Raw genomic sequence first — 25,317 nt, 5'->3', positions numbered from 1 at the left:
CTTCTTCTGCCCTGCTGCATTTCTTCATTTTCCTGGGTTGTGATCAATGACTTAATCTTTCCCCCTGTAACACTCTTTGATTGCTAGTGATATACTACAGGATAAAAAGAATGAATGCTCAAAACAGGCACACATAGGACCCCAGAGCCTGACATGGGCGTGGTGCCATGTCCCCAGGCCCATTCCTATTGATTTTCTAACACCCCATGGCCTCCTCCACTTGCCCCCCAGGGCATATACTGGTATTCTTTTCCTGGACTTCCTCCTTGGACCTGGTATTTGGGATGGCTGTGAGAGGAATGTGCTGGTTCACACCCCCTTTCTCCCCAAATCAAGCCGCTCACTCACCCCACCACATCTGGTCCTTTGAACCTCCCTGCACACCTCCTCTCCCTCCCCAGTACTCACATTCTTTATCCACTCCAACCTGGAGGAACCTAAGGGAACCAGAGGCAGAACCATGCTAGCTAGGGACATCCTCACCATCTGCCAGAATGTATCCGTTCTGTTGGAGAGAAGCCCGCCCGCTTCACCGCCTTTCTGAGGGAAACCTGCCTCTCTGACACCGCCCCGTGCCAGAGTCTCTGGGCCCGGCTCACCTGTCTCTCCCCAGATGGGCAGGTACTCATCTTGCTGAATGTCCAGCATGATCTCCAGCCCGTTGCCCGTCCCCCCCTTGACCGTGGTGAGCAGAGGCTTGCCATCCTCGCCTGAGTTAAACATGTAACACTTCCCGTATTTTGTAAACACCTGGAGGAGAGAAGAGAGAAAGAGAAAAGCACACAGTGACTCCACATTGACCTAGAAAGATGAGCAAGACCCTAGAGTGCCCCCAGCAAGCCAGAGTCCCTACAGACCACTGACATAATTCCCCAGCCCCCACCCCCCCCCCATCCCTGAACACACACACACACATGCTGAAGATTTCTCCAATGATGCTTTATCTTGTCTGATGGCTGGACGTTTGCTATACAACAAATGTAGGATTTTGGTATACAAGAAGAAAGGCATCCCGCTGGGATGGTACTGATCTCTTCCTCTCCCTGGCCACTCCCCTTGAAAGTACGACCTGACCTATTGCCAAACATTAAACTTCATCTTAAACCCCTTGACGCTCCAGGGCACTTCCCAAGCTTCAGGCTCCTCCCTGGGCTGCAGACTCACTGACACCACTTCTGATAAAGGGTTTCCAGATGTCGCCCAGCTGCCCCCCACTCAGTCTGCCCCCGAGGCTGACTCTAATTTTCTATGTATGTATCTCTTTCCTCTACACCAGAAACATTTTCTTCTGAAGGCTGGAGGGAGGTCCGTTAAGAGTCAGGAGGTAATGAAACGTACAAGGCACAGGCTGCTCTCTTGGGTGGAACTTTCCTTGTTATCAGTTCTCTACCTGACTCTCCCCCAGGAAAACCACACGCCACCTCACCCAACAGTTCCCAGAATTCCCACCATGGAGAACAGCATGAACTTGTCAAGGGGCTCAAGCCGGACCCTCCGACTCAGTGTCTAGTCTTTCTCTTCCTCACCCGATGCATAACCAGCCAGCAAGGCCCATCCACACTCTCTCCATATCTGCCTTGAATTTAGCCATTCTTTTTCTATCCTGCTGGACTTTAGGACTCAGCCCTTGCTTGCCGCCAATGCTCTGGTTTCCTATCTGGCTCGAGGAGGTCCAGATAATTCTCTCTAGCCACCCCGTAAGCTTGTTTTTTCTGAAATTGAAACTTGGTTGTGTTGATCCCGTGCTGAAAATCTATCAAGGCTTGTCATCTCCTTCAGGTTAAAATCTGTGTCCTCTTAACCTGGCCTTCTACAATGCGCTCTTCATGTACCTTCTGCTTTCTGACCTCTTGCTTCCCGCCAGAGCCCATAGGCATCACGAGATGGTCAAGTCCATGGTTTCAGGGACCACCTCTGCTTGTGGATTCACGCATCTTCCTATGGTGGTTCACACAGCACCGGGCACACAGATACCATAAATATATACTAAATGAGTGGATGGATGAGAAACTGCTGGTGGGGTCAGACCAAATAATCTGTAGCATGGGAGCATAGCCTGATGCCCCGCCTACTTCTGGCTTCCCACTCGCCCCTTTTGCCACCTGCACTCCTGCTCATCATTCTCTACCTGGACAGCAGCTCACTGTCCTGAAGATGGGGCCGATGTTTCTCCTCCTCCAGGAAGACCTCCAGGCTTTCTTGCCTCTCCTTGTGTCTTCCCCACAGCTCTCATCCTGTCATTGAATGGAACTGCTTCCTGAACTTGACGTCTTTCACTTCTGAATCTGAGCTCCTTTCTGGCCACACAGCCTTGCTCTATTTTTGCCCGATGAAAGCGTGACCATAAAGATGTCATGTGGGAAAAGTCCAGGGCAAGGGATGAGAGACCTCTGTCCAAGTTTTCACGCCGTCTCTCAGTATTTTGATATTGAACGAACCCAGTAAACCCTTCAAGCCATGATTCCTCCATCCATAAAGTGGAAACTCTAGTCCAGGCCTCTGCGGCCTCTCAAGGTTACTGAGAGGATCAGATAAGATTATCCATGCAAAAAAAAAATCCTCTGAACAACTATGAACTTTATGTAAATGCTAGCTCTATTTTTTTTTTACATAGTTATATAACCACTTTGCACCCTCGAGCTGAAGCCAAATACATCTGGCAAGATTGACTGGAAGAGAGCCAGGACAACTGGATGGGATTCCTGCAGCCACTGAGATCTGGGTGCAGGCCACCTCCCTCTGGCTTCCTGTCCTTTGGTCAGGAACAGACTGAGAGCAAGTGCAGCACCAGGGACTGCCTCTTGGTGCAACTCTTGAGGATCGAATGAAAAGAATACAGAGGGTTACCACTGTACCACATCTGGCCTTCACAGCCGTGGCCATGGATGGGTATTGCTGCTCCCGTTGTACGGAGGTGGAAACCAAGGCCCAACTAACGTCTCACAACTAGTAATAAGAGGAGCTGGAATTCAAATCCACGTCTGTCTAGCACACGTGCTCTCCCTGGGTGTGTTGTTCTAGAAGGAACACAAGGGTCTGGGTCATCGGGTCACTTCTCAGAGCAAGCACCTTCCTCTCCTATGTTGCTTGGTTTTTATCAGCCTGTCATTATTCATGTGGTTGTGTCCCTACTATGTGCAAGAAATAGAGTAGTTGCAAAATTATAGGGCCTACATCTTCTCCATCACATGAAACGACTCCAAATCACTGGCTAGCTGTACCAAATCACTAGCTAGCTGTACCAAATCACTGGCTAGCTGTACCAAATCACTGGCTAGCTGTACCAAATCACTGGCTAGCTGTACCAAATCACTGGCTAGCTGTACCAAATCACTGGCTAGCTGTACCAAATCACTGGCTAGCTGTACCAAATCACTGGCTAGCCGTACCATTTCAGGATGACCAAGTCGGTCTTGCAGCTTCATGGTGGGAGGAAACAGCTAGAGACAAAGTCCCAAGCAAACAGTTTCTCTAAGAACTGAATGTTTCGCCTGCTGTTGCACATTGTGATTGAACTCAGCTAATGAACCTGTCCCCTGGAGAGATGCCCACGGGGCCACTGTAATGAGCACATAGTTAGCACATCCATTGCAAGGGGCTTGAGTATGTCAGGAGTGACATCCAGGGCGTTTCAACAGAGCACTCCTTTCCTCTCTTTCCTTTCATCTGTGCAGGCACTCTATAAACAGCCAGCCTTGAAAACTGCCCGTAATTACACTTGGCCTATCCACACCAAGAGATTTGTTGTGAAAAGTAAATTCCAGCGTTAGTGTCTGATTGTTACGCATGCCGGTTCCCCCAGCTAACTTCTTTCTTCCTCTGCTGTTTAGCCCTTGACCTTTAGAATACTGGGCTGGGGGGAGAATATACTGTCTACTTCTGAAGTCAGCCCTGATCCTAGCCCTACCACAGATGTGCTGTGCCAAATGACTCTGACAAAGTGAACTCTCCGGCCCCAAGCAACAGAGAAGGCTGGAGTGTGAGACTGCAGTGTGGTCTCAGAGACTCTCAATTCACTCCCTCCCTTTTCAGATAAGACACAAGGACCAGGGAGGTTGCCAGCTGCCGTAGGCTATGCACGGAGGCTATGTCCAAAGGGAACATGGACACCTGATTGAGACGTCTGTCCTTCCCCCACTGAGAAGAGGAGACAGGATGTTGGGGCTTTCTCTGGTCCCTCCCACGTGAACTTCTGTTAGCTGCTGGTTATCCGTCCTGTGCAGACTCAGTAGGAGCTGAAGCCAGTGAGCTGCAGTCTTTCTCTTATAGGGTGGGAAGTCCTGTACGGTAGGGAGCACGGAGATTTACACTCTCAATCTTGCCAGGACCCTGCTAAGCTGGGCTCTCCTTCATACCAGTGCCTTCATCTCAGACTGATTTTTCCTGCCCTTCTTCCTGGGGGAAGGGTGCTGGGGCACGTTCTCCAGCGTGCCTGTGTGAGCTGACCTGGCAGAGTGGGTCAGGGTTGGGAGCCAGGTTGACCGTCGTCAACTCTTGACAGCCAACTGATGGCCTGTGGAGGCTAACTTCTTCCTCGAGGCAGGCCACTGTGCTGTGGTTCCCTCCAAGCTAAAAACCTTCCATCTTGGAGAGAAGCTCATTAAGATGTTTATAGGGAGGGGAAACAACTGGATGTTCTAAGAGGAGACGAAACCCTCCATCCTGCAGGGAAACTCATTAACACTGCAAGTAAACAGCCTGAAATAGCTTCAGGTAGTCTGTGAAACTGGCCAGGCCCCTCTCTCCACAGCGTGTATAGGCTGTGAGGATTGCTGAGAGACACTCTCAGACATGTCCAGAGGACCGAGAGACCAGGAAGCAGCCTGGAAGAAGCAGGGCTCGGCAGAGCTGCCTACAAAAGACACACTCCATTGAAAGAGTTGTGCCGCCTGCAGGCTGGGCAGTGCACCCCCAGCTCCCACCTTCTGTGGACTGTCATTTATTCCTCAGTGGGCCTGTGGTAGTGGAGTCATCACTGAGTCACTTCTGCTCCTGTAAGTAACCTCATACCCATGTTCCTCAAAGTAACCCAATAAAACTTATTGGTTCACCGACTCAGACCGTGGTGACATCCATGCTTTGGTTCGTTTTTATTGGTTCCCTGTCTGGGGCGAGTAGACATTTGTCTGTGTCACCCAAAAAGCAGTGTCATACACCGCAGATCCAGCAGGACAGAGTCTAAAGCTTCCTGCGTCAAAGGTCAAGTCCCAGACACTCCTTGGTGTCCTGCGGGTTCTCCTTCTCCCTTAGTCCCCCGATGCTTCACACTTCCTGGCCAATTCAGTTCCAGGAGACCGATGGGCAGGCTCTTCTCCCACAGGGCTTTTCCACAGGCCGTTTGCTCTGCCTGGTATGTCCTCCCCACATACCTTGCATGTATCAGACTTCAGCTTAACAGGCCTTGTTTACCCACCTCAGTCTCTGGCTCCCAGATTTACCTGAGCTCAGCCTTCTTCTCTCACAGCCCCTGTGCTTCTCTGCCACAGGATATAACTAGATCGTTATTTCTTTGTTGGCTATGTTATTCCCCCAGACTGTAAGTTTCCAGAGTACAGAAAGTATGTGTTTGTTGAATAAATGAATGGATGAATAAGTGAGTGAGTGAGTGAATGAATGAATGAGTGAATGAATGAATGAGTGAATGAATGAATGAATGAATGAGTGAATGAATGAGTGAGTGAGTGAATGAATGAGTGAGTGAGTGAATGAATGAATGAGTGAGTGAGTGAATGAGTGAGTGAGTGAATGAATGAATGAGTGAATGAGTGAATGAGTGAGTGAGTGAATGAGCTCCTCATCTCCTCTTGCCTATCCCAAGCAGGTGCACTTGGGAGCTGGCTGGCTTCACTTGGTTCTATCCAGTGCTTATGCTAAGGAGGTCTTGTCCGATCCTCTGCCCTCCCCTCTCCTGCCCAGCTTTCTCCTTAACGCATCAAGTGTCTTTGTCTCTGTGAAGGCGCCACAGCAAATAATCCTCTCAGGAGCTAAGATGATGAGGGAGATGCTTACCTTTGTGGGCGCAGCCTGGGGGTCTCTGAGAGAGCACAGTGCCTACCAGCTGGTGCCTCAGCTGCCTGCCTTGCTGGGCTGTGGAGTCCGCCCCTCCTGGCTAGTTTTTCTGAGGATTATTTTCCACTCGGTTCAGCATCAAAAAGGCTGAGCTATTTACACAGAGCACGGTTTTTCTACAAACTCGGGACAAGATGCAGCTTTCTGTCATCATTTCAGGACATAATGATGGGTAAGTGTAACATACGCCTCAGATTTATACCTTATCGCCCCCAGGCAGAAAATACAATTTATTTAAGTCTAGACTGTCAGGCCAAGCTCTCTGCTTCTCCAGACCTGCCATTCTTTCTGGCATTTCTGTGCCTTAGTGGTAAGAGCTGACAGCCCCATCGGTGGCTGGCCGGGATGGGTTTGCTGATTGTTGAAGTCTACAGTAGCTTGGAGGCTGGATTGGCTTGTAAGGTTTAAGCTAGGAAATGTGAATGCTTCAAACCGGAATCTTTAGATGAACTGAGTCTGCCAACCGTGTCCACCATGATAAATTGTTGGCATCTTCCGGATGCATTGCCCTTAGGTTACAGTGTCTAAAAACCCTTTCAACTTTTTAAGTGGCTCTATGAGGTTGGAGGGAAGGAAGCTGGCAGTTCCTGAGTCTGCTCAGTGCTACCCCTGATTGGCACTTCGATAGGTACTATCTCTCTCTCTTTTCCTTAGGTGGCCCCAACCATCTCCAGAGGGAGGAATCTTAGAGCCACATCCCTCTTTACTGTTGTAGAGATGGAGTCTGGATCTTTCTAGCAACACAGTTAAAAGGAGGGAACTGTGGGCTTTCCAGACAGACAGGATGGGGTCAGAGCAGCTGGCTCAGAGCTTGTTATGTCTGCGGCCTTGAATAATTGGAGAACCTAAGGGAGACAAAGGCAGGGGCTGCGCTTGAGAGATTGGTTACACTCTAACCGTCACTAGAGGTCTCAGCAGAAGAGGATCTGAGGTCTTCCTTTCAGCAGAAGAGAGATGCGCTATAGAGAGAATCAGTATTGTGGTCGCAAGAAGTGGGAGACTGGGATGAACTGAAGAACGGAATCCTTGCTGCTCCTGCCCTGTGTCCTCCTCACCATACGAAGTTCATCTTAAAAGTGGTCAGAGGAACTGAAAACCATCCCATGACATGGACTTCCTTCTTAACAGTGCTAAGCTTGTAGCTGGAAGCCCAGGAGAGCTGATGGGATTTCTGGAGGCTAAAGAGTCCTGGGGAGGAGTGGGGTGTTTTCACATATACAGAACAGGGTGGAATTGTCATGTGTGTCTCAACAACTAAGTCAGATGTAGGATCTGTGGCCCAACCCCAGCTGGGGTCTGAAGTTGGGAAGTTCTAAATCAATGAAACATGGGGTTGGGGAGAGTGGGACAGTCTCACTGACTCTACAGAAATTTGTTCAGCAGCTCTCAAACAGGAGACTGGCTTTGCTCCATTCCCCCTCCACGGAGTGCCTTAGGTGACAATGACCCTGTACCTACTGTCCTTCCTCTGTCTTATGATGTCAGTCTAATCCCATTTTTCAGACAGAGGGTAAGGCCCTGGGAGGCTGGGTTGTTGGAAAGACAGGACGAATCTCTCCCTTACCCCAAAGGCCCATGCTTTCTGCCTCACTGGCTCTCAAAGCTGCACTCACACCCACATGCCTCTCCCATCCTGCTCAGATCCCAGCAGACTGGCAAGCCTGGTGCTTGCCTAAGGCTCTCCCATAGGGCAGTGGAAAAGATACATCTCAGAGGCAGAGTCAGAAGCAGAAGAATTCTAAAAAAAAAAAAAAAGTGCCAGACACCAAGAGTCCTCCAAATTTCTCATTTTGACATGAGGGTGTCTAAGGGTCAGCGAGGTGAAATGACTTACCCTGGGATACACGGCTACTCGGGAAGACTTTAAGATCAAACTTGGGCTTGATGGCTAAGAGCAGCTGTTTGCACTTGTCAAAACCTGATGACCATATTTAGGATCCTTTCTGGGACACTACACTTGGGCTACTGGGGCCTGCTGGTGGGCCTGCATCTGGGTTGGCATGAACTCTGGTTGGGGACCCTGACCCACAGATCACAGGATGTACAAAGCAGAGTCTTGCTGGGAAAGATCAGGAGTGGCTGAGATCTACAAAGTCACAGTCTTTGTCAAATTAAAAGCACAGAAAACATTGCTATACCATGTATCTATTTAGGAAAAATCAATTATGTAAAAGCCCCTTTGGAAACATCAAAGCGGCTGGGCCCGCAAGCTTCTAACCTCCTAGCCTGCTCATTAACACTGACCTTTTGGACATTTTCTAGGTAATGTGCTTCTCCTCCTGTCTTGAAGGAAATGGAATTGCCTGGGTCCAAAACTCCTCTAAAGCCCGCCTCGTCCACCCCACCCCACCCCCCCCATTCAGTTTTTTTCTCAATGAAATCACTGGAATTTTTCATTGGGCTGTTTTCAAGATAATGTGCTTGTTAGAGTTCATCATTGAATTTCTTGTTCTCTTTTTTTTTGTTTTGTCTTTGAAGTTCTTCAAATACATTTCACATAGTAGCTAAGTGAAAGGTCTTTATCAGACTTCCAGGAAACAAATGTATCTGTCTTTTGTTTTCTGAAGTTGCAGTAAAGGCGTTGGGAATGAAATACAGTCAGAGACTTATTAGCAGAGTCCCAGTAGCTGGTTAGCTCTGGGAAGGCCAGGGCTGTATCTTATTCCCGCACCTGCTTGCTATTTGTTCCTGCCTTGCGGTGTTTTGACCACTTATTGTATTCTAAGAACTATGACTGTGCTTGTTCCCTAGGAAGATTAAAAAGAAGATCCTGAGGACTGGGAGCTTCAGAGGTATGAAGTCAGTAAAATGTCTATTGGGCAAGCATGAGGCCATGAGTTCAGATCCCCAGCACCCAAATAAGAGGTAGATGTGACTGAGTATGTCTGACCCCAGGACTGGAAATGTGGGGGCTTGGGTGGAAGTTGGGAGAGGGAAACAGGTAGATCCCAGGAGTTCATGGGCCAACTAGGCTAAGAGAATCGATGAACTCTGGGTTTTGTGAGACACCCTGTCTCCAAAATTAAAGTAGAGAAGTAATTGAGGAAGACACAGAATGTTAACCTCTGGTCTCCACATCTATTCGAAAAAAGGTATCAATGCACACAATGCACACACATACACACACTCACACCACACACATACTCACACATACACACACACACACATTCACATTCTCACACTCATACACACATACACACACACTTACACAGCTTACACACACTTACACCACACACATACACACACATATACACATTCACACCACATACACACTCACACACACATACACTCACATACACATACACTCACATACATACACACATACACACACTTATACACCTTACACACACACCACACACACATACACACATAGGCACACACAAATACACACTCTCACACTCATACACACATCTCACACACACTTACACAGCTTACACGCACTTATACCACACATATACACACATACACATTCACACCACATACACACTCACACACACATACACTCACATACATACACACTCTCACACTCATACACACACACTCACACACACTTATACACCTTATACACACCACACATACATACACACATAGGCACACACATACACACTCTCACACTCAAACACACATACTCACACACACTTACACACCTTACACACACACCACACACACATACACACATACACACTCACTCATACACACACTTACACACCTTACACACACACACACACACCTAACTTTAGCACCTCCATGTGGCAGATTCTCTCCTTGGGAGTGAAAGAGAGAAGACAACTTCTCTCCTGTCTCATTTCTCCAACAGGAGACTGCCTTCTTTCTTAGAACATCAGTCATATCACTGAGCCTGAGCCATGAGTGGGCACCATGCCATCTTCTTCAAGCACTCTCTAAGATTCCCAGAGCTCCTTGGTGTGCCATTCTCCTAGATTGCCGGTGAGGAAGCTGCAAGGCTCTGAAAGGTTAAACTCAGTCAAGGGAGTGCCTCGCCGATGTGCCACTTTATGTGAGGGAGCTGTGAGAAAAAGGCTTCGGTAAGTAAGTGATGGGCACAGCTGTTTGTAGAAATAGTCAAGTTCCCAGGGGCAGCAGAGAGTAGAATGGTAGTCACAATATGTCAGTGGATGAAGAAAGGGGGAGTGTTCATCGGTGCCCACAAAATTTCATGCGGGAAAGAGGGACAATAATTACGATTAATAACGATGTATCACACATTTTAAAAATAGCTTTAAAAAAGAGGACTTAAAATCTTTGTACCACAAGGAAAAAAATAAGTATTTTCAGGGAAAGATATGCTAATTAATTTCACATGATCGTCCACAATGTATATATAATCAAGAAAGCATCATTTTGTACCCTATGAATATGTACAGTTATTGCTTGTCAATTGAAAACAATAGCAAAAATCTAAGAACTTTAGTGTTATTTGAATGTATGGTATGGTTGCGAGACCCTCTATGTCCATTCCCGAAGCCCATCTGTTGCCATGTGACACTTATTGCTAAGAACTGGAGGCCTCTAAATGAAAAAAAAAATTCAATAAAAAAAAGGACTGGAGGCCTCTAACCTCCTGCCTCCAAGACTAACGTTCAGCCAGGGCCTTTCTAGTATCCAGAGCTGAAACTAAGCTAACCCTAACCTAACAACCACACAGGAAAGTATTGAGCAGAAAGAAAGTACCACAAGATGGCGGGGCCTGTCTGCTGTAGATTGGTTCTAATGCTACTTGTGTTAATTTGGTTCCCTGGTTCTAATGCTACTTGTGTTAATTCGGTTCCTAAGATTACAGGGAACCCACACGTCCACAGAGAACATGCTGAGAATCTCTGCCGCCAGTTGACTTTGATTGGTAAATAAAGTGTCTGGCAGCCAATGGCTGGGCAGGGAGACAGAGGCGGGACTTTTAGGTTATCCTAGGAACACAGGGGAGGGAGAGAATCGCCATTGCTGGGAGAGCCATGGAATGCTGGCTTGAGAGCTGTAGAAGACAGAGTTCCAATCATGTAAGATCCAGGGAAGAGCAGCCCTAGGACCCCTTCCCACATTGGGTCTGGGGTAGTAGAGATGGAATATAAATTTTAGTAAGTAATAATTCGGGAGTATTGAAGGGGAGAATGTGTCTTTCATTTGAGAATCCAGAGCACTGGGAAAGATAGCAAGGAGCTACAGCGCTGGGGAGAGTAGAGCAGATTAACCGGCTGCTACACCTGTTTTCTGGGACAATGGCGTGAAGGGAGGTGGGGCAACTCAGAGTGTCTTCCTGAAAGTTCACCATAATATAGGCAGATGTTGTCTGGGTGGACTGTTATCGACAGCACCTAGAAGTCCAGCGAGTCCTCCAAGGCCATTCTCCTGGAAGGAGATTCAAAATACCAGGCCACTGCTGAAGAACCCGTTCCTACCACTCAGTAGGGAATCACATATGGAGTCCCCAACTGAGATTACCCTTTGGAAAGTGCATACCAGGTTCATTTAGGTCAGACTGCAGCATGGTTGACATGGGAGGGGCCAACAGGCATCCAGGCTTGATGGAGATTCCAAACGGGACGTGAGGCAGGTCTGATGGTATTTTTCTGAGGTCCCTACTATCTATTTCCCATCGCCGGTAGGAGTTGGGTTATTTTCATCTCTGGATTTACAGAGCTTTATCTGATAGCTGGCACATAGTAGGTATGAAACGACTTTGGGGTCACGTCATCCTGGCTCCAATACTTACTATATATGCTAGGTGCCGTGCACAGTGAGAAGCATGACTCAGCTGTGAGACTGAGACAAGGGTAATGATTAAGGCAGCTGGGCCACGGCTGAGGGGAATTAGCATTCGACTCTCCCAGTAGCAGTCTGGCTCCTTGATCTGACCATCCCTATGATGTCACCCAGCCAAACCCATTCATGGTGCCAAGACAAGTCAAATCAAAATGAGCACATTTGACATGGATTTTATGGGTGTAGCAAACCACTTTTTTATTGACTTAAGGCCCACTTCACAAGATGAAACATGCCAGTATTGTAGTTTTGGCTAAGACACAATGGTTGGGGAGCTGGGAGGGGTGAACAGACCACTATTATTTAGCTAAGTGGAGACAGCATCAAACTTCTAAGCTCATATCCCCACCAGTAGATTAGTGCCTCTCTCAGCCTCCGTCAGTCACATTTCTTGTAGAGTGGATACCAATTAAGTGTCTGTGGGAAACTCAGCCCCTTTGGAACTTCTATATTACCCGCTCCCCCAGGGGTCAAGGACCATCAAGGAAGAGGAGGAAGACATTGTAAGAGCCAGAGATTGGGGTGGACTGGAATGTGGCAGTGTCTTCTAGGGGTTCCTGCACTCATGAACTCACAGCGGTTCATGAGGTTACCAGATCAATCCAATCAACGTTCCGATGTGGATGAGGGAGGGGCTCTCAAGCGCTAGCTCGGGTTGATATTGCTGGTCAGGGGCTTCTTAGGGAGGGAGGATCAGTTTTCTTTAAGGGTGTGTCCCCTTGTAGGCTGACCATGTTCTAGTGAATAGCAAAACACACAAGAGTATATGAGCAGGACACACTGTATTAGTTGGTTCCTTAAAAAAAAATAATGGACGCAAAGTTGAGTTGGGGCTTGAGGATTGGAGGTGGATCATCATGTATGAAATTCAACAATTAATAAACAATATTAAACAAACAACAACTAAACCGAGCACATTTTAATGGGCCAAATCAGACTATACAGAACACTCCATCAGACGTAGCCATTGTAGGCCTGGAGCTGAGGAGAAGGCTCCTTACTTCTAGGAGGACAGGGACCCAGACAGAAAGGGAGGGAGAAGGTGTGGCCACAAAACACCCATTGTCCCTTGCTATTTCCATATTTCTGCTCCCTCTACCACTCTCTGTTTTCCTATTCTGCTGATGTGAAGGCCATGGCCTCAGCCTTCTCCTCCTCCCAAGCAAAGCAAGCTGGGGTATCAGGAGGAGGCTGTGAGACCTGCTACACTCAATGGCATGCCCCAGTCTGTGTGCCCATCACCCTGGAGACAGTGGGTGGAAAGAGCATTGCAGAGAACGTTAAGTAGATAAAATTAGCTAGCATTTTTATTATTGATAGGAAGTCTACTCCCGACTCTGAAATCCGAGCTCCTATTGAATGTGAGTCTGGGTGTGTGGTTCTCATCCAAAACTCGTTTGTGACTATACTTGATTTAATCACCAAGTTATCCCATGATGCCATGCGATGTTTTGCTATGTGGTAGGAAGGATCCAATACGTTAATATATCCGTTACCTCACATACCTGTGTCTTTGTGGCAGGAGCCTTTAAGACTCAGCAAATGTGAAGTGTGCATTAGTATTTAACACTCACCAAGCTGTGCATCTCACCGTCAGAATTTACCCATCGTGCCTAATTAAAATGCTGACTAAAGTCTTCTCTTTCCACGCCCGCTCCCTACATCCTCAGACCTCCCCAGCCTCTTGTAACAACCATGGCAAATGGCCATCAGATATTCGAACAGCCCTTAGGGACATGCAAATTAAATCCACCAGAGCTAAAACCTCACACCTGTGGAGAGGGCTATTCTAAAGCTCACAAAAGATAGCAAGTACTGACAAGGATGTTAAAAAAAAAGCAAGCCTTGAACACTGGTTGATGTGGTGAAAATTAATGCATCTAAATATGGACTTCCATATGACCCAGCATGTTCCATTATTCACAATAGCCAAGATATGGAGTGCAGTTATTGGGTGAAGAAAATAGGAGAGCTGTCTGTCTGTCTGTGTGTCTGCCTGCCAATCATCTACTTATCCATGCATTGTGAAATACTATTCAGTCTTCAAAAGGAAGTAAATATTGTCAATTATGAAAGCATGGAGGGATCTAGAGAGTGTGATGCTAAGACGGTCAGACAAACACTTGACAGTCTCACTACCGTGAGGAATATAAGTCAAGCTGGTAGAGAGAGTGGCATCACGGTGAGCATCGCCAGGTCTCTTCAGCCACTTTCCTGATGCAGTGACTCCAGACCTATTACTGCTTCTGTTACAAAGAAAATCCATGCCCACCAGGTAGCTACTTCCTGTGGTTGTCTTAGATTGCCTTCTAGAACATTCCCTGAGTATTCCCAAAGATACAGTTTCTGTTACCCTGGTATTTTTGTTCTCCTAGTATCCATCCCAGGCTCAACCTCCTGCTATGAGTGTTTCCTTTTGTTTTGTTTTTAGACAAGGTCACACTCTGTAGCCTTGACTGGCCTGGAACGCAGGCTGGCCTCGGATTCCTAGAGATCCAGCCCTCTCTGCCTCCGAGTGCTGGGACTAAAGGTATGTGCCACCACACCCTGAATGATGAGTGTCTCGTGCCTGGATAACCCAGTCTGAGTTGAGATCACAAGGCAATTCTTATATCTGTTTCATGATACCTGCTGGAGCTTCCATTGGGTGTAGGTGGAGAATGGGGGTGGGGGAGGAAGGACCCCCTAAATTGAGTTCTGGAGTGTTTCTGGGGAAATCAGCACTATCCTTCAGGGCTGCACTGAAGCGATGCATCAGTGAAGACCGAATGATGGTTTATGATGTTTACAGAGGAAAAGCAGATGTTCCCATTAATGCCAGGGCAGAAAACAATCCCAAGGCAGGTTTATTGTCAAAGCGTATCAAGAAAAGGTCAGACAGGTGACTATCCAGGCAGTGCGGTGGCTCTGAAATCCTCACCCGTTCTCAGCGACTCTGGGTTTTTTTGTTGTTGTTGTCAAACCTACTTCTGCTCTTCGAGAAAATTCTCCGAGAATGTTACTGTTATCTCCTTCTTTCCCGTGTCTGGTCTCAGCTGTCGAGAAGTTGCAAGGCTCACATCATGAATATTCAGTCTTTGTGCTTCACCAGCGTGAGAGGGGTTTTGTAGTTTAATAGGCCTGCTTTCCTGACTTGTGGGGTGTGGATCTGGTGGGAAGAGAGGCTGCCTGCTTGATGCCCCTTCTCTTCCCAGGTCCACAGCAGACAGAGCAGATTACCACCGCCATCCTCTCCTCTGGGGCTCACAGCGTGTCTGGTCCAGCAATTCTGGCTGTTATGAAGGGCTGGGATAAAGTTAGCCAGTGAATGAACCTTATTTTCTTGTCATTGTACATCGAGGTGAGTTCTGCCCTGCTGCCAAGGGGGACTCTGGGGCAGGTAGCTAAAAGTGTTGTTGGCTTGACAGAAGCAGAAGTAAGACTTCACATGCTTTAAAATATTGCCACAGGTTTCGCCCTGGTCCATCTCAGGGAGATCAGAGACTGTGGAAGAAGATCATGACTCTTGGACGGTAGAGATGGCTCCAAGGTTAAGAGCACTTGCTACTCTTGCAGAGTCCCGAGTTCAGGTCCTGACACCTATACTTTATCTCTTTATTTATACTTGGCTCAAAGCTGTGCCTTTATCTCCAGCTCTAGGAGATCTGTTACCCTCTTCTGGCTACCTTGGGCACCTGCATGCATGAATATATTCGTATGTGGAGATACACGCACACACATAAAAATAAAAATTTTAAAAATAAATCTTAAAGCAACTCGGTTCTTTTGTCCATTAGCTTTGTAGTTGGACTAAGACTTACTGAGTGACTCCTGCTTTCCTATCTAATCTGAGGCCAGCTGCTGGATTCTTGTGAGTGTCCTTGTCGTGGACCACAGGACCATGGCTTATGATTTAAATATCAAAGTTTCTAAGGTGCATGGGAGGTTTTCAAAACAGAAGACGAAAACGTTCTCTAGTTCACACCGCATCTCACTGGGAACCGCCACATTTCAAACATCTGGGTTTTTGAACCTGGGATCGCATAGATGGACTCGGATGCTGCTCTCAGGTGCTCAGGAGCTGCTGAGGTGAAACTGGAAATAGGATGGTTTCTGATCATCCAGGAGAGGCTGAGCCACGCCCATCATGGTGCAGGGTGCAGTCCTTCAGAGATGGGTAGGTTGGGTGAAGCCTACGTAGGTGGAGTCTTTTCCAGTCATAGTACCTACTGAGCTGTGAGCTCCTGTGGGTTAGGGTGTGGCCTCAGTGACTGGTCCTGCAACAGTTTCCTCTACAGCCTGCCTTTCATGTCCTCTCCGCTCCGCAGACAGACTCGACTCGCTCCTTTTCCTGGTCTACAAATCAGGAGGCCATGAGGGCTTCAGGGCAGAACCAGAAGGGGACACTTTCTTTCCAGGCTGGCAGTAGGAGCTTCTGTCACTTTTGTTCTACCCTAGTGCTGATTCCTATCCTAACAAAGCCACACGGGGATAAGACAGGACGAAGGTGATCTGACAGGCAGAGCCCTTAATAACATTTGTAAAATAGATTATAGTCCCATTTACTGATGAGGCCAGTGAGGCTCCAGGAAGATGAGTCACTTGGAGAGGCATCCTGAAAGCTTGTGTTGCAGATGGATAGAAAAGGATACTGCATTATTTTTTTTTTTAAATGGAGGCAGATCAGAATGTGAGAGCCAGTTTTACCACTCCCTGACTTTGGACTGCTTTCTAATTTCACTTTAGTTTCCTCACTGGATAACGCCCAACCAAATCCCATAGGAATGAAGTCCAGGCTATTCCATTTCAGGCCCTGTGTGTGGTGCGGCGGGGGATGGGGGAGGCTGTCATTCGCTAAGTGATCCCTGCCTTGGTCAGTTGTCTTGGGATCCAAGAGAATGAAGGCTGAGCCAGTCATCTGTATGTTCTGAAGATCTGTTTGGAGGATCCAATATCAGTTTCTCAGTAGGCTTCGTGGTGGTCTAGCCCTGTCCACTGCCTGTGCTGAGGTGAATGGCAGCCATCCATTTGTTTGTCGTGGGGAGCATTTCCAAGTCTCTGATGCAGATCTTTCCCAGAGGAGAGGACTGAGGCTGATCTCTATTGTGTGTCAGGCACTGTGCCAGAAACCTCACCTGCAGGACCCCCTTCAGTATCCCCTCATCTTCAGCATCCACTCTTACCCTCAATGTTGAAGAAAAGAAGAAGAAGAAGAAGAAGGAGAAGAAGAAGAAGAAGAAGAAGAGGAAGAGGAAGAGGAAGAGGAAGAGGAAGAGGAAGAGGAAGAGGAGGAGGAGGAGGAGGAGGAAGAGGAAGAGGAAGAGGAAGAGGAAGAGGAAGAGGAAGAGGAAGAGGAAGAAGAAGATATTCCTAGCATCCTCTGGCAAGTCAGAGGCGGCCCCACAGCCTCCACCCCAGCCTGTTTGAAGAAGCCCTGGTACCATGCATCCCACTCTATGAAACAGCAACAGAAGTGCACTTGGGTATTTTTTAGAACTGTAACAAATACCCAAGATTTCCCCGTAGCACATTCCAGCAGTCTACATATAAATCAAACCAACTGCAAGCCAGCGTTAGAAACTTTCAGTGCCCATTGCACCCCAGGTACGGCAGGGGGAAGGGTTGAGCCTCTTCAGTGTGGCCTCCTGGTCTTCCTGATCAATGGTGAGTGTTGGCTGAGTCTCCCCAAATCCACCGAAGTTCTCCAGCCTGGTTCTCAAGGCTAGAGGTCAAAGGCTGCAACAGTTCTGTACAGCTTGAGACTGTCTTGCTTCTGCTTTGATGCTATCCCTCCGGTTGACCTCCCCCTCATCGCCCTGCCTGACCAGCTCTGCATCACATCAGAGAGCATCATCATTCTGACCCAGTGAGCTGATGTGCTTCCTACCGGTGCCCCTGCCTGCTCCCTCCTTCATCCACCAAGGTTTTACACCAAGTAGGAGGATATTTCTAGAAAGCTCACTGTCTCTCACGGATTCACATTCCTTGGTTGGCTTAGCCTATCAGAGTGCCAAGCTCCTGGGCTCATAGTTCCCTGTGGTCTCTTCTTACCCATGTCTTGTGAATAAGCTCTGTTTCTCCTCCGATATGCCAAATCCCTTAATACTCCATCTCTCTGCTCAAGAGCCCATGCTCCTCCACCGGGCAGACACTCATTTATCCTTATGCTCCCGCATGGGCACACCTCCTTTTTTTTTTTTTTTTTTTTTTTTTTCCCCGGAGCTGGGGACCGAACCCAGGGCCTTGCGTTTGCTAGGCAAGCGCTCTACCGCTAAGCTAAATCCCCAACCCCTGTGGGCACACCTCCTTGATAATGCCTTCCCTGGCTGGCCACCTCCTTCTCAGAATGTCTCAAGCTCTCTCTTTGGAGCTTTTGGAGCACCCCTTTCTCTTCCACATCACAGTGCAGGGCAAGCCTGGTATCAGCTTCTTGACATCACCAAAGTCGGGGCTGATGAAGGGGACCCTCTTCCGTGGTACTGTATGACCCCGATGGCTTTGTGCTTGTGGGATTACGTGGTGGATGCCATCTCTCCACCCCAGAAGGCAAGTTCTCAACTGTCTCACTTTTGCTGGTGTGACAAATTCTCTTGGAAGTACCCTGAAGACGGAGACTTGCATAGAAGGACCATCTGTCAGGGTTCTTGGAGGCACAACGAGGGAACTTTAGTGGGAGGAGTTAAATTACACTCTTGTGACAGAGGTCGAAGGTGATCATGCAAGTGGCTGGCGGTGGTCCCCAAATTGGATCTGTGCTACTCTTGGAGAGAAGATACAATCTCCTTTACCTAGACTGCAATTTCCAAGAAAGGAACTTCCAAAGTGGGAGCTACTTGTAGTGCTGAGTCAATTGTTATAATAGTGACCACAGCACTCACTCCGCTGCCATAGTCCCAGGAGCTGTCCAGAGCAGTAACTAACTCCAAAATAAAGGAGTACTTCCATTTATTGATCTCTCTTTGTCCTATCCCTAAATTGTGAGACTATGTCTTATTATCTATCCACACATTATCTACAAGGCCTGCCTTAACATACTCGGTAAAGATTTATTTGCTGAATGACTAAATTAAAAGGTATGAGTGAAAGAGATAATGCTGGGATTTGTGCTTTAAGAAAAAGATCCATTCCAAAGCTGTTCAAAGACTGCAAAAGCAAACACACCCATCTCATCCCAGCCAGCTCTGTGCACTGCGGTGGCTAGTGGACAGGCCGCACCTCCCCCCAGCAAACCTCTCCCTGTCCCTGGGACTGTGTGTGGATGTGTCTGGGAGGAGGCTGCTAAGGAGATGATCAGGTCTCTTCCTGGATCACTGCCTGGCATAAAGAAGGAACGGCTGGTGCAGCAGGGCTATTGAGAATGGAGAGGACTTTATTTAGAGAGATCATAATGACTATTACAAATATTTGAGGAGAGATCATTGAGATAGAGAATAGCTATACTCTGTACCACCATGAAGAACAGATTGAGGATTTGGGTTAGACTGAAGGGACTCACTTAACTGTTGAAATGACCAGTGATCTTTCTAGGGAATTAGACTTGTTTAATTAACGGATGTGTGTGTGTGTGTGTGTGTGTGTGTGTGTGTGTGTGTGTGTGTGTGTGTATATTTGTATGTGGCTCTCCACCATGGCTCACATATCATGGTTTTAGTGTGTAGGTCAGAGGACAATCTTGGGTTTTGGTCCTTGTCTTCTACCTTGTTTTGAGGCAGGATTTCCTGTCCGTCACTAGGGTATGTGGCCCATGGGCTTCTGGGAACTTTGTATCTGCCTTCCTTCTTGTTGGCATACTGTACACCTTCTTTCTTGTAGGTGTGCTGTATACCTTTCTTCTTATAGGTATACTGAGGTTACAGAGACATGCTATCACAGAGGGCTTTATGCTGCTTCTGGGGTTCTAAACGCTGGTTCTCAAGCTTTTGTTCTAAGTTCTTAGGCACTGAGCCGTCCCCACTGCCCCACTTAGTTTTTGAAGGCAGGGTCTCTCACTGGCTTCCAGCTCACTGAGCAGCTAGGCTGGTTACCAGTGAGTCCTCAGGATCCTGTTGTCTCTTCCACTCTAGCACTGGGACTTTGGGGGAGGGGTTCTGGGGGACACACTTAAGTGGTTCACAGGCTGGTGTGATGCTGAGAGGGTAAAGTGCTGGCCATCTAACCCTGACCACCTGAGTTTGGGTCCCCACAACACCCATGCATGGCAGATACAGTAGCATATGTCCATGTGGAATCCCAGCATACCTCTGCGGTGAAATGGGAGGCTGAGACAGAAGAATATTCCAATTAGTCAAGTGCGTGAAACAGAGAACAACAAGAGATAGCACGGTCTCCAACAAGGTGGGAGATGCGGACTAACAGTGGGGGAGTTATCCTCCCATGTCTACACGGGCATCATGGCACATGTTCATGCATGTACATTGTCCCCTGACACACACACACACACACACACACACACACACACACACACACACACAGTCAATGCTGGCTTTCATCCTATCCTGTGTCATTTCCACCTCTCACTGACACACAGGGTGCTAAAGAGCTGCTTATCTGTCCATGTTGCTAGGACACATCCTTCGACTGACACAACCACAACCTTGTAACCTCCTCCTGGACCCTGAGCCAGTCCTGGGCAGTTCCGAAGTCATTCTCTGTGAGGAGCAGGAGAGGAATCCTCATTTCTCTACCTCTCTAGCTGCCATACCATGGGTGCTAGATAAAATATAAGATAAAATGTGTGCGCTCTGCATTGAGATAGGCACTTTGTACCTCTGTGGTCCCGGAAGGTTAGATGTAGGCCATTCCCTGTGTGACAGTGTATTCTCTCCAAGGTGGAGACTCAAGGTGGCCCCTGGGAAGTACTCATTAGCAGGCAGCACTCTCACAGACAGAAGACATCCCTGAGTCAAGCACCACACCGAACACAGCATACATCAGATGCCTAATGGTGCGTTTGAGAGCATAAGTGGTGTGAACCTGAGAAGAGAATTAGAGCCAGACTCACAGCAAGGAGGGAAAACACCAAGAGCAGCCTTGAAGACAGCAGGACAGATATAGTCCTTTAGACACGGGAGAAAACCATCACTCAAGCTCCCAGCATTCCCTCAGCTGCCCGCTTTGGAGAGTAGGGCCAGGAACTGGGCTTTTAATCACTGCTGTCTCTGCTGGGCTTTCTGGCCCGACCCTGACCTTACTACCTGAAATGCCCTATCAGCTGCCTACCCACACCAGCAGGTCTTCCTCCTCCTCTGCCCTCTGTCTTTTTCTGTTCTCTTTGTCTCCGTGTGCGTGTGTGTGTGTCTGTGTGTCTGTGTGTCTGTGTGCGTGTATGTGCACATGTGAGCACACCCATATATGTGGAAGCAAGAGCAAGCTCCAGTGTTGTTCCTCAGATCTGCCCACCTTTCTCTTTGTTTTGATACAGTCTAGAACTCACCAGGCGAGCTCGGCTGGTGTCTGTCTGTGCCTAGGTACAGGTATTTCAAGTGTATGTTACCGTGCTGACTTTTTTCTTTCAGTGTGATTCTGGGTATTGAACTGGGTCCTTATCCTTATGCTTGCAAATCAAATTTTAATGAATAAGCCATCCTCTCAGCTTAATATAGGTTTTAATTCAGTAACTATGCTGGCCTTCGTATTATGTGGCTCAAGATTATAGCTCACAGAATTTCTACCTACATGTCCAGAGCCAACCTGCTGGCTTTTCTAGTTCTGCCATTGCCCCAGGATGTCATCTCCCCTGCCTTGTCTCAACTCTTCCTTGTACCACCCTCTGCCTTTAAGTTCTGTGGCCAAAATATTAAGAGTAGCATATAGTAGAAGGTGTGTTCTCCTATGGCACACATACCACACTCAAATATGAGGAGACAGTCAGCCAAAGTTCCAAGTTTCTGATATCCAGCTGAAGAGATAAGAGAGTTTTAACTGGAAACAGCTTAGAGCAAACACATACATGCATGCACACATCTGCAAACACACACACACACACACACACACAGGTATACACAGATACTACATGTCCACAAACACACGCATATAGAAACATATACAAATAAATATATACACACATACACAGACATACATAATACGTAGATACAGACAGACAGACAGAAAACAGTTGCCACTTGTAGTAAAGACCCACTTCTTTATTCCGTAAGCTTTCATTGCCCAGGCAGCTGTTCCTGGGACCTGACTCAGTGCACACCTCTGGGCCCCATCGCTCTGCACTCTAATGCCTTTAAATTGCATTGTGTCTGCACGCCCATGTGTGTGTAGCAAGAGACAGGTGTGTGTTGGTTCAGCCTGTCACATGACAGGGATGAGAAACCACGACCTGAATTTCAATCTTATTTGCGCATGCCCTACCTCACTCCTCAAAGATCTGAGGTTGTTTACGGTGCAGAGATGACTTGAGAAATGGTTCCTACCTTCAGGGACCATAGGGTCAGTCTCTTTCAGGGGGGAATGAATGTGTAAGTAAACAATGATGATAAACAACAGCAAAAAGAAATGTGTGGTCCGTGGAGCCATCAGTTAAATACGCACAATGAGACCTACAGCCAGGCCGAGTGACCACTGGGGTAGGAAAGAATACATGAAGGAGCTGAGATTCTCAGTGTGGCTGGTGGGAAGGGAACTGCCAGGGCGCCAGGAGCGGGGGAGGGTGGAGGTCTGTGGGAGGGAGCTGTGAGCGCCCTCGTGGATTTCATGGGAGGTCAGGAGCCAGGAAGTGCTGGCAGAGATAAGAAGGCGGATTGGACCACACTGTGAAGACCCTGGGGCTGGGCTTGAACCAAGCAGTAGACAGCTCAGATCTGTGGTTTCCTATGGCGTGCCATACTCGTGTTAGGGCTGGAAAGTGTGGCTACCGGGAGGTTAAAAGATGCTTTACCATACACGTGTGATTCAGATCTATGAAGCCCAGCTCCACAGGACCCCCAGTGAACGGTGGTACAGCCACAAAACAGATCAGGAAAAACTGAGGGCCATAGGAAATAAAAAGGCAGGGTGAGTCTTGTGATCGTCTTCCAGGCGAAACATTGGCGTGACCTCTTCTGACACCTCACTGCCGTCAGGTACGTAGGACTGGAGTGGAGCTAGCTGCAGAGGGAGAGGAGGAAAGGGGTGCTTGTCCAGCAAGAACCAGATAAGAGTGTAGCTGTGGATACGTGGAGCAGGGCGGGGAGAGAGACAGAAAAGACTGTCTCAGCTCATGTGGCCCAGCAGAGAGCTGGGCTGCTGAGACAAACTCCAGCCTCTATTCCTATACTCGATTGACTTTTATTCTTGTACTTGGCACTCAACATCAGCCCCGGGCCCAGCACAGAGTATCCTGGAATTGCCCATGACATGCATGGTGAGGGCTGTGTGTTATGTACTGACACACAGTGCTTTGCATATCTCTCCAAGAGGCTCAGTATGGAACATGTTACAAGCGATACTGAGGATAAAGGGCAAGTCCGGAAAGGTTAAGTCATGTATGCAAGGCAGAACTGGCTTAACACCCACAGTGGTGCTTTTCCCTGCTGCAGTTCCTGCCCTGGAGTGAAGCAGGGCGATGGTGTTATCTTGGGGAGGACCCTGGCAACCCAAAGCAGAGGCCATTCCCAGGAACCACCCCGGTCAGGATGTATAAGCAAGCTGCCATTGTCCTGGGCAAACAGAAACTTGGGGCACCGATGACAATCTGTTCACATATCCCCAGGCCCTTAAGAGTTCAGTAAAGCACTCGCCTTCATTCATGCCTCATTTACATGCCGAAATCAGGGTGTCTCCCAGATCACCAGAACTGGGCATTTTAAATGTTAACAGGAATAATCTGGAAGGTAAACTTTGAAAGGAAGAGAACCGCCGTACCCCTGAAAGGATTACTTAATCTGAACTATTCCTAAACTGGATACAGGACCAGGGAGACCTTCCTGACCTGCAGGGCTCAGGGCAGATCTCTGAGATGGGCACCCTGTGCATTCCCCACAGAGCCGGCTGTTCTGAAAGACCATCTTCCTCACACGCAGGTGGGCATCGTCCACTTCCAGACTGTCTGGGAAATCTCAAATCAGCATCCACTAAGTCAGACACCGGGTAGCAGAGGAAGGAGAGGGCGCTGGGAGCTGGAGAAAGGGGTAAACTTTCAGTCGCTCAAGAAAAGCCCCATACCCAGAGCCATATGCTATAGATGTGACTGCAAAACAGGCTCTCTGACCTCCAGGTTCAAGCTCATCCTGCTTCCCCTCATGCCCCTGTGAGCATTCTCCTCGGCTCTCTCCTGTCTATCCCAGCTATGTGGGACCAGCGCCCAGGGATATTTTTTACCCTCTTGTTCCTCCAGGCCTTTGGCTCTGCTGTCCCACTCGTCCAGAATGCCCTTCCAGGAGCTGCCCTCCTGGCAGACTCTTTCCTCTTCAAGAGACAGCGAAGCCATCCCATCTGGGCGGCCTTGTCAGGGTCACAGCGCCTGCTGAGCTCTCTGGGCCTCATTCCCAGGTTAATTGCTGGCATCTACTGCGCTGTGGGATTGATGTGTCCGTCTCTGCACTTGACTCCAGGCTCCCAGAGGGCACAGACGCACTCTTGTTCATCTCTGTACCCCAATGGCCTGTATAAGCAAAGCAGTGAGCTCTCAATCACGGTCACTGTATGGAATTGAAACGTCCTTGCTGGGGAGGGGCGCTGTAACAAGAAAGGCCGGCCGAGAAGAGGGAAAGGACGGAAGGCAGTAGGAGGTGACAATTCATGACATGACGTGATTTCTTCATGTCCGATGGGACAGAGGGTGGTCCTGCCAGAAGAAAGGGCTCAGAAAGGATTTGAGGGCACAGGGAGAGAGGCAAAGAGGGGCTGGCTGATGGCCCTAGAGACTGCTCAACCCTGCATCTGCCTGTTGGAGTCAGTCTCTGGAAAAGTACCAGTGAATTAAAGCCCAATAAAAAAGTCAATTAAGTCCAAACTCGTTTATGCCTTAAGCTCCCCCAAGCCAGTGAGCCAGGATGCAAGCTGGGCCGATATTTCTCCATTTCCCTCCATGTCTGCATTGGTCTCTAGTGAAGCAGCCGTGACACATTTTATTTCAACTATAAATGGGGCAGATAGACTGATAGCAAAGTAATGGTTGCCGGGGGCTCTCTGGATACCAGCCAAGAGATTCTTGTCAGTAGGGGTGATGGCATGCTCTGACCTTGGGCTCTGCTAGGACATTGGAGATCTATGGGAGTGCATGTGTTTCCATATACATGTGGGTCTGGTGCACACACCATGTATGTATGCTGGTGTTTAGTATGCAGGTTTTAATACTGATTCATTTTTACATGGACTCACTGTGTATTCCAGATATATGTGTCATGCACTGTACTTGTCCCTGGGGTTCTTGCCGTGAAGGAGAGTTTCAGCCATTATCTTTGTGGGTTACATAGTCCGTAAGTCTTGAAGAGAACATAGATATGAATTGACTGTTACATGAATGCATGGATGCTTCAATGTGTGTACAAATCCCTGGAG

General features: G+C 48.2%; 1 protein-coding gene across 2 annotated transcripts in view; it reads right to left on the bottom strand.

Annotated features, from left to right (window-relative positions):
* The window catches only part of Asic2 (acid sensing ion channel subunit 2), a 1,059,219-nt gene that overhangs the window by 91,708 nt on the left and 942,194 nt on the right, over positions 1-25,317 (bottom strand). For both annotated transcript variants that reach the window (XM_032912543.1, XM_032912542.1), the window contains exon 2: positions 600-750. In XM_032912543.1, coding sequence (XP_032768434.1) covers positions 600-750 — 151 coding nt within the window. The remainder of the gene's footprint in view (positions 1-599; positions 751-25,317) is intronic.

Source organism: Rattus rattus, chromosome 9 (assembly GCF_011064425.1).
Source record: "Rattus rattus isolate New Zealand chromosome 9, Rrattus_CSIRO_v1, whole genome shotgun sequence".
Taxonomy (NCBI): Eukaryota; Metazoa; Chordata; class Mammalia; order Rodentia; family Muridae; genus Rattus; species Rattus rattus.
This window is presented reverse-complemented; position numbering and strand designations above follow the sequence as displayed.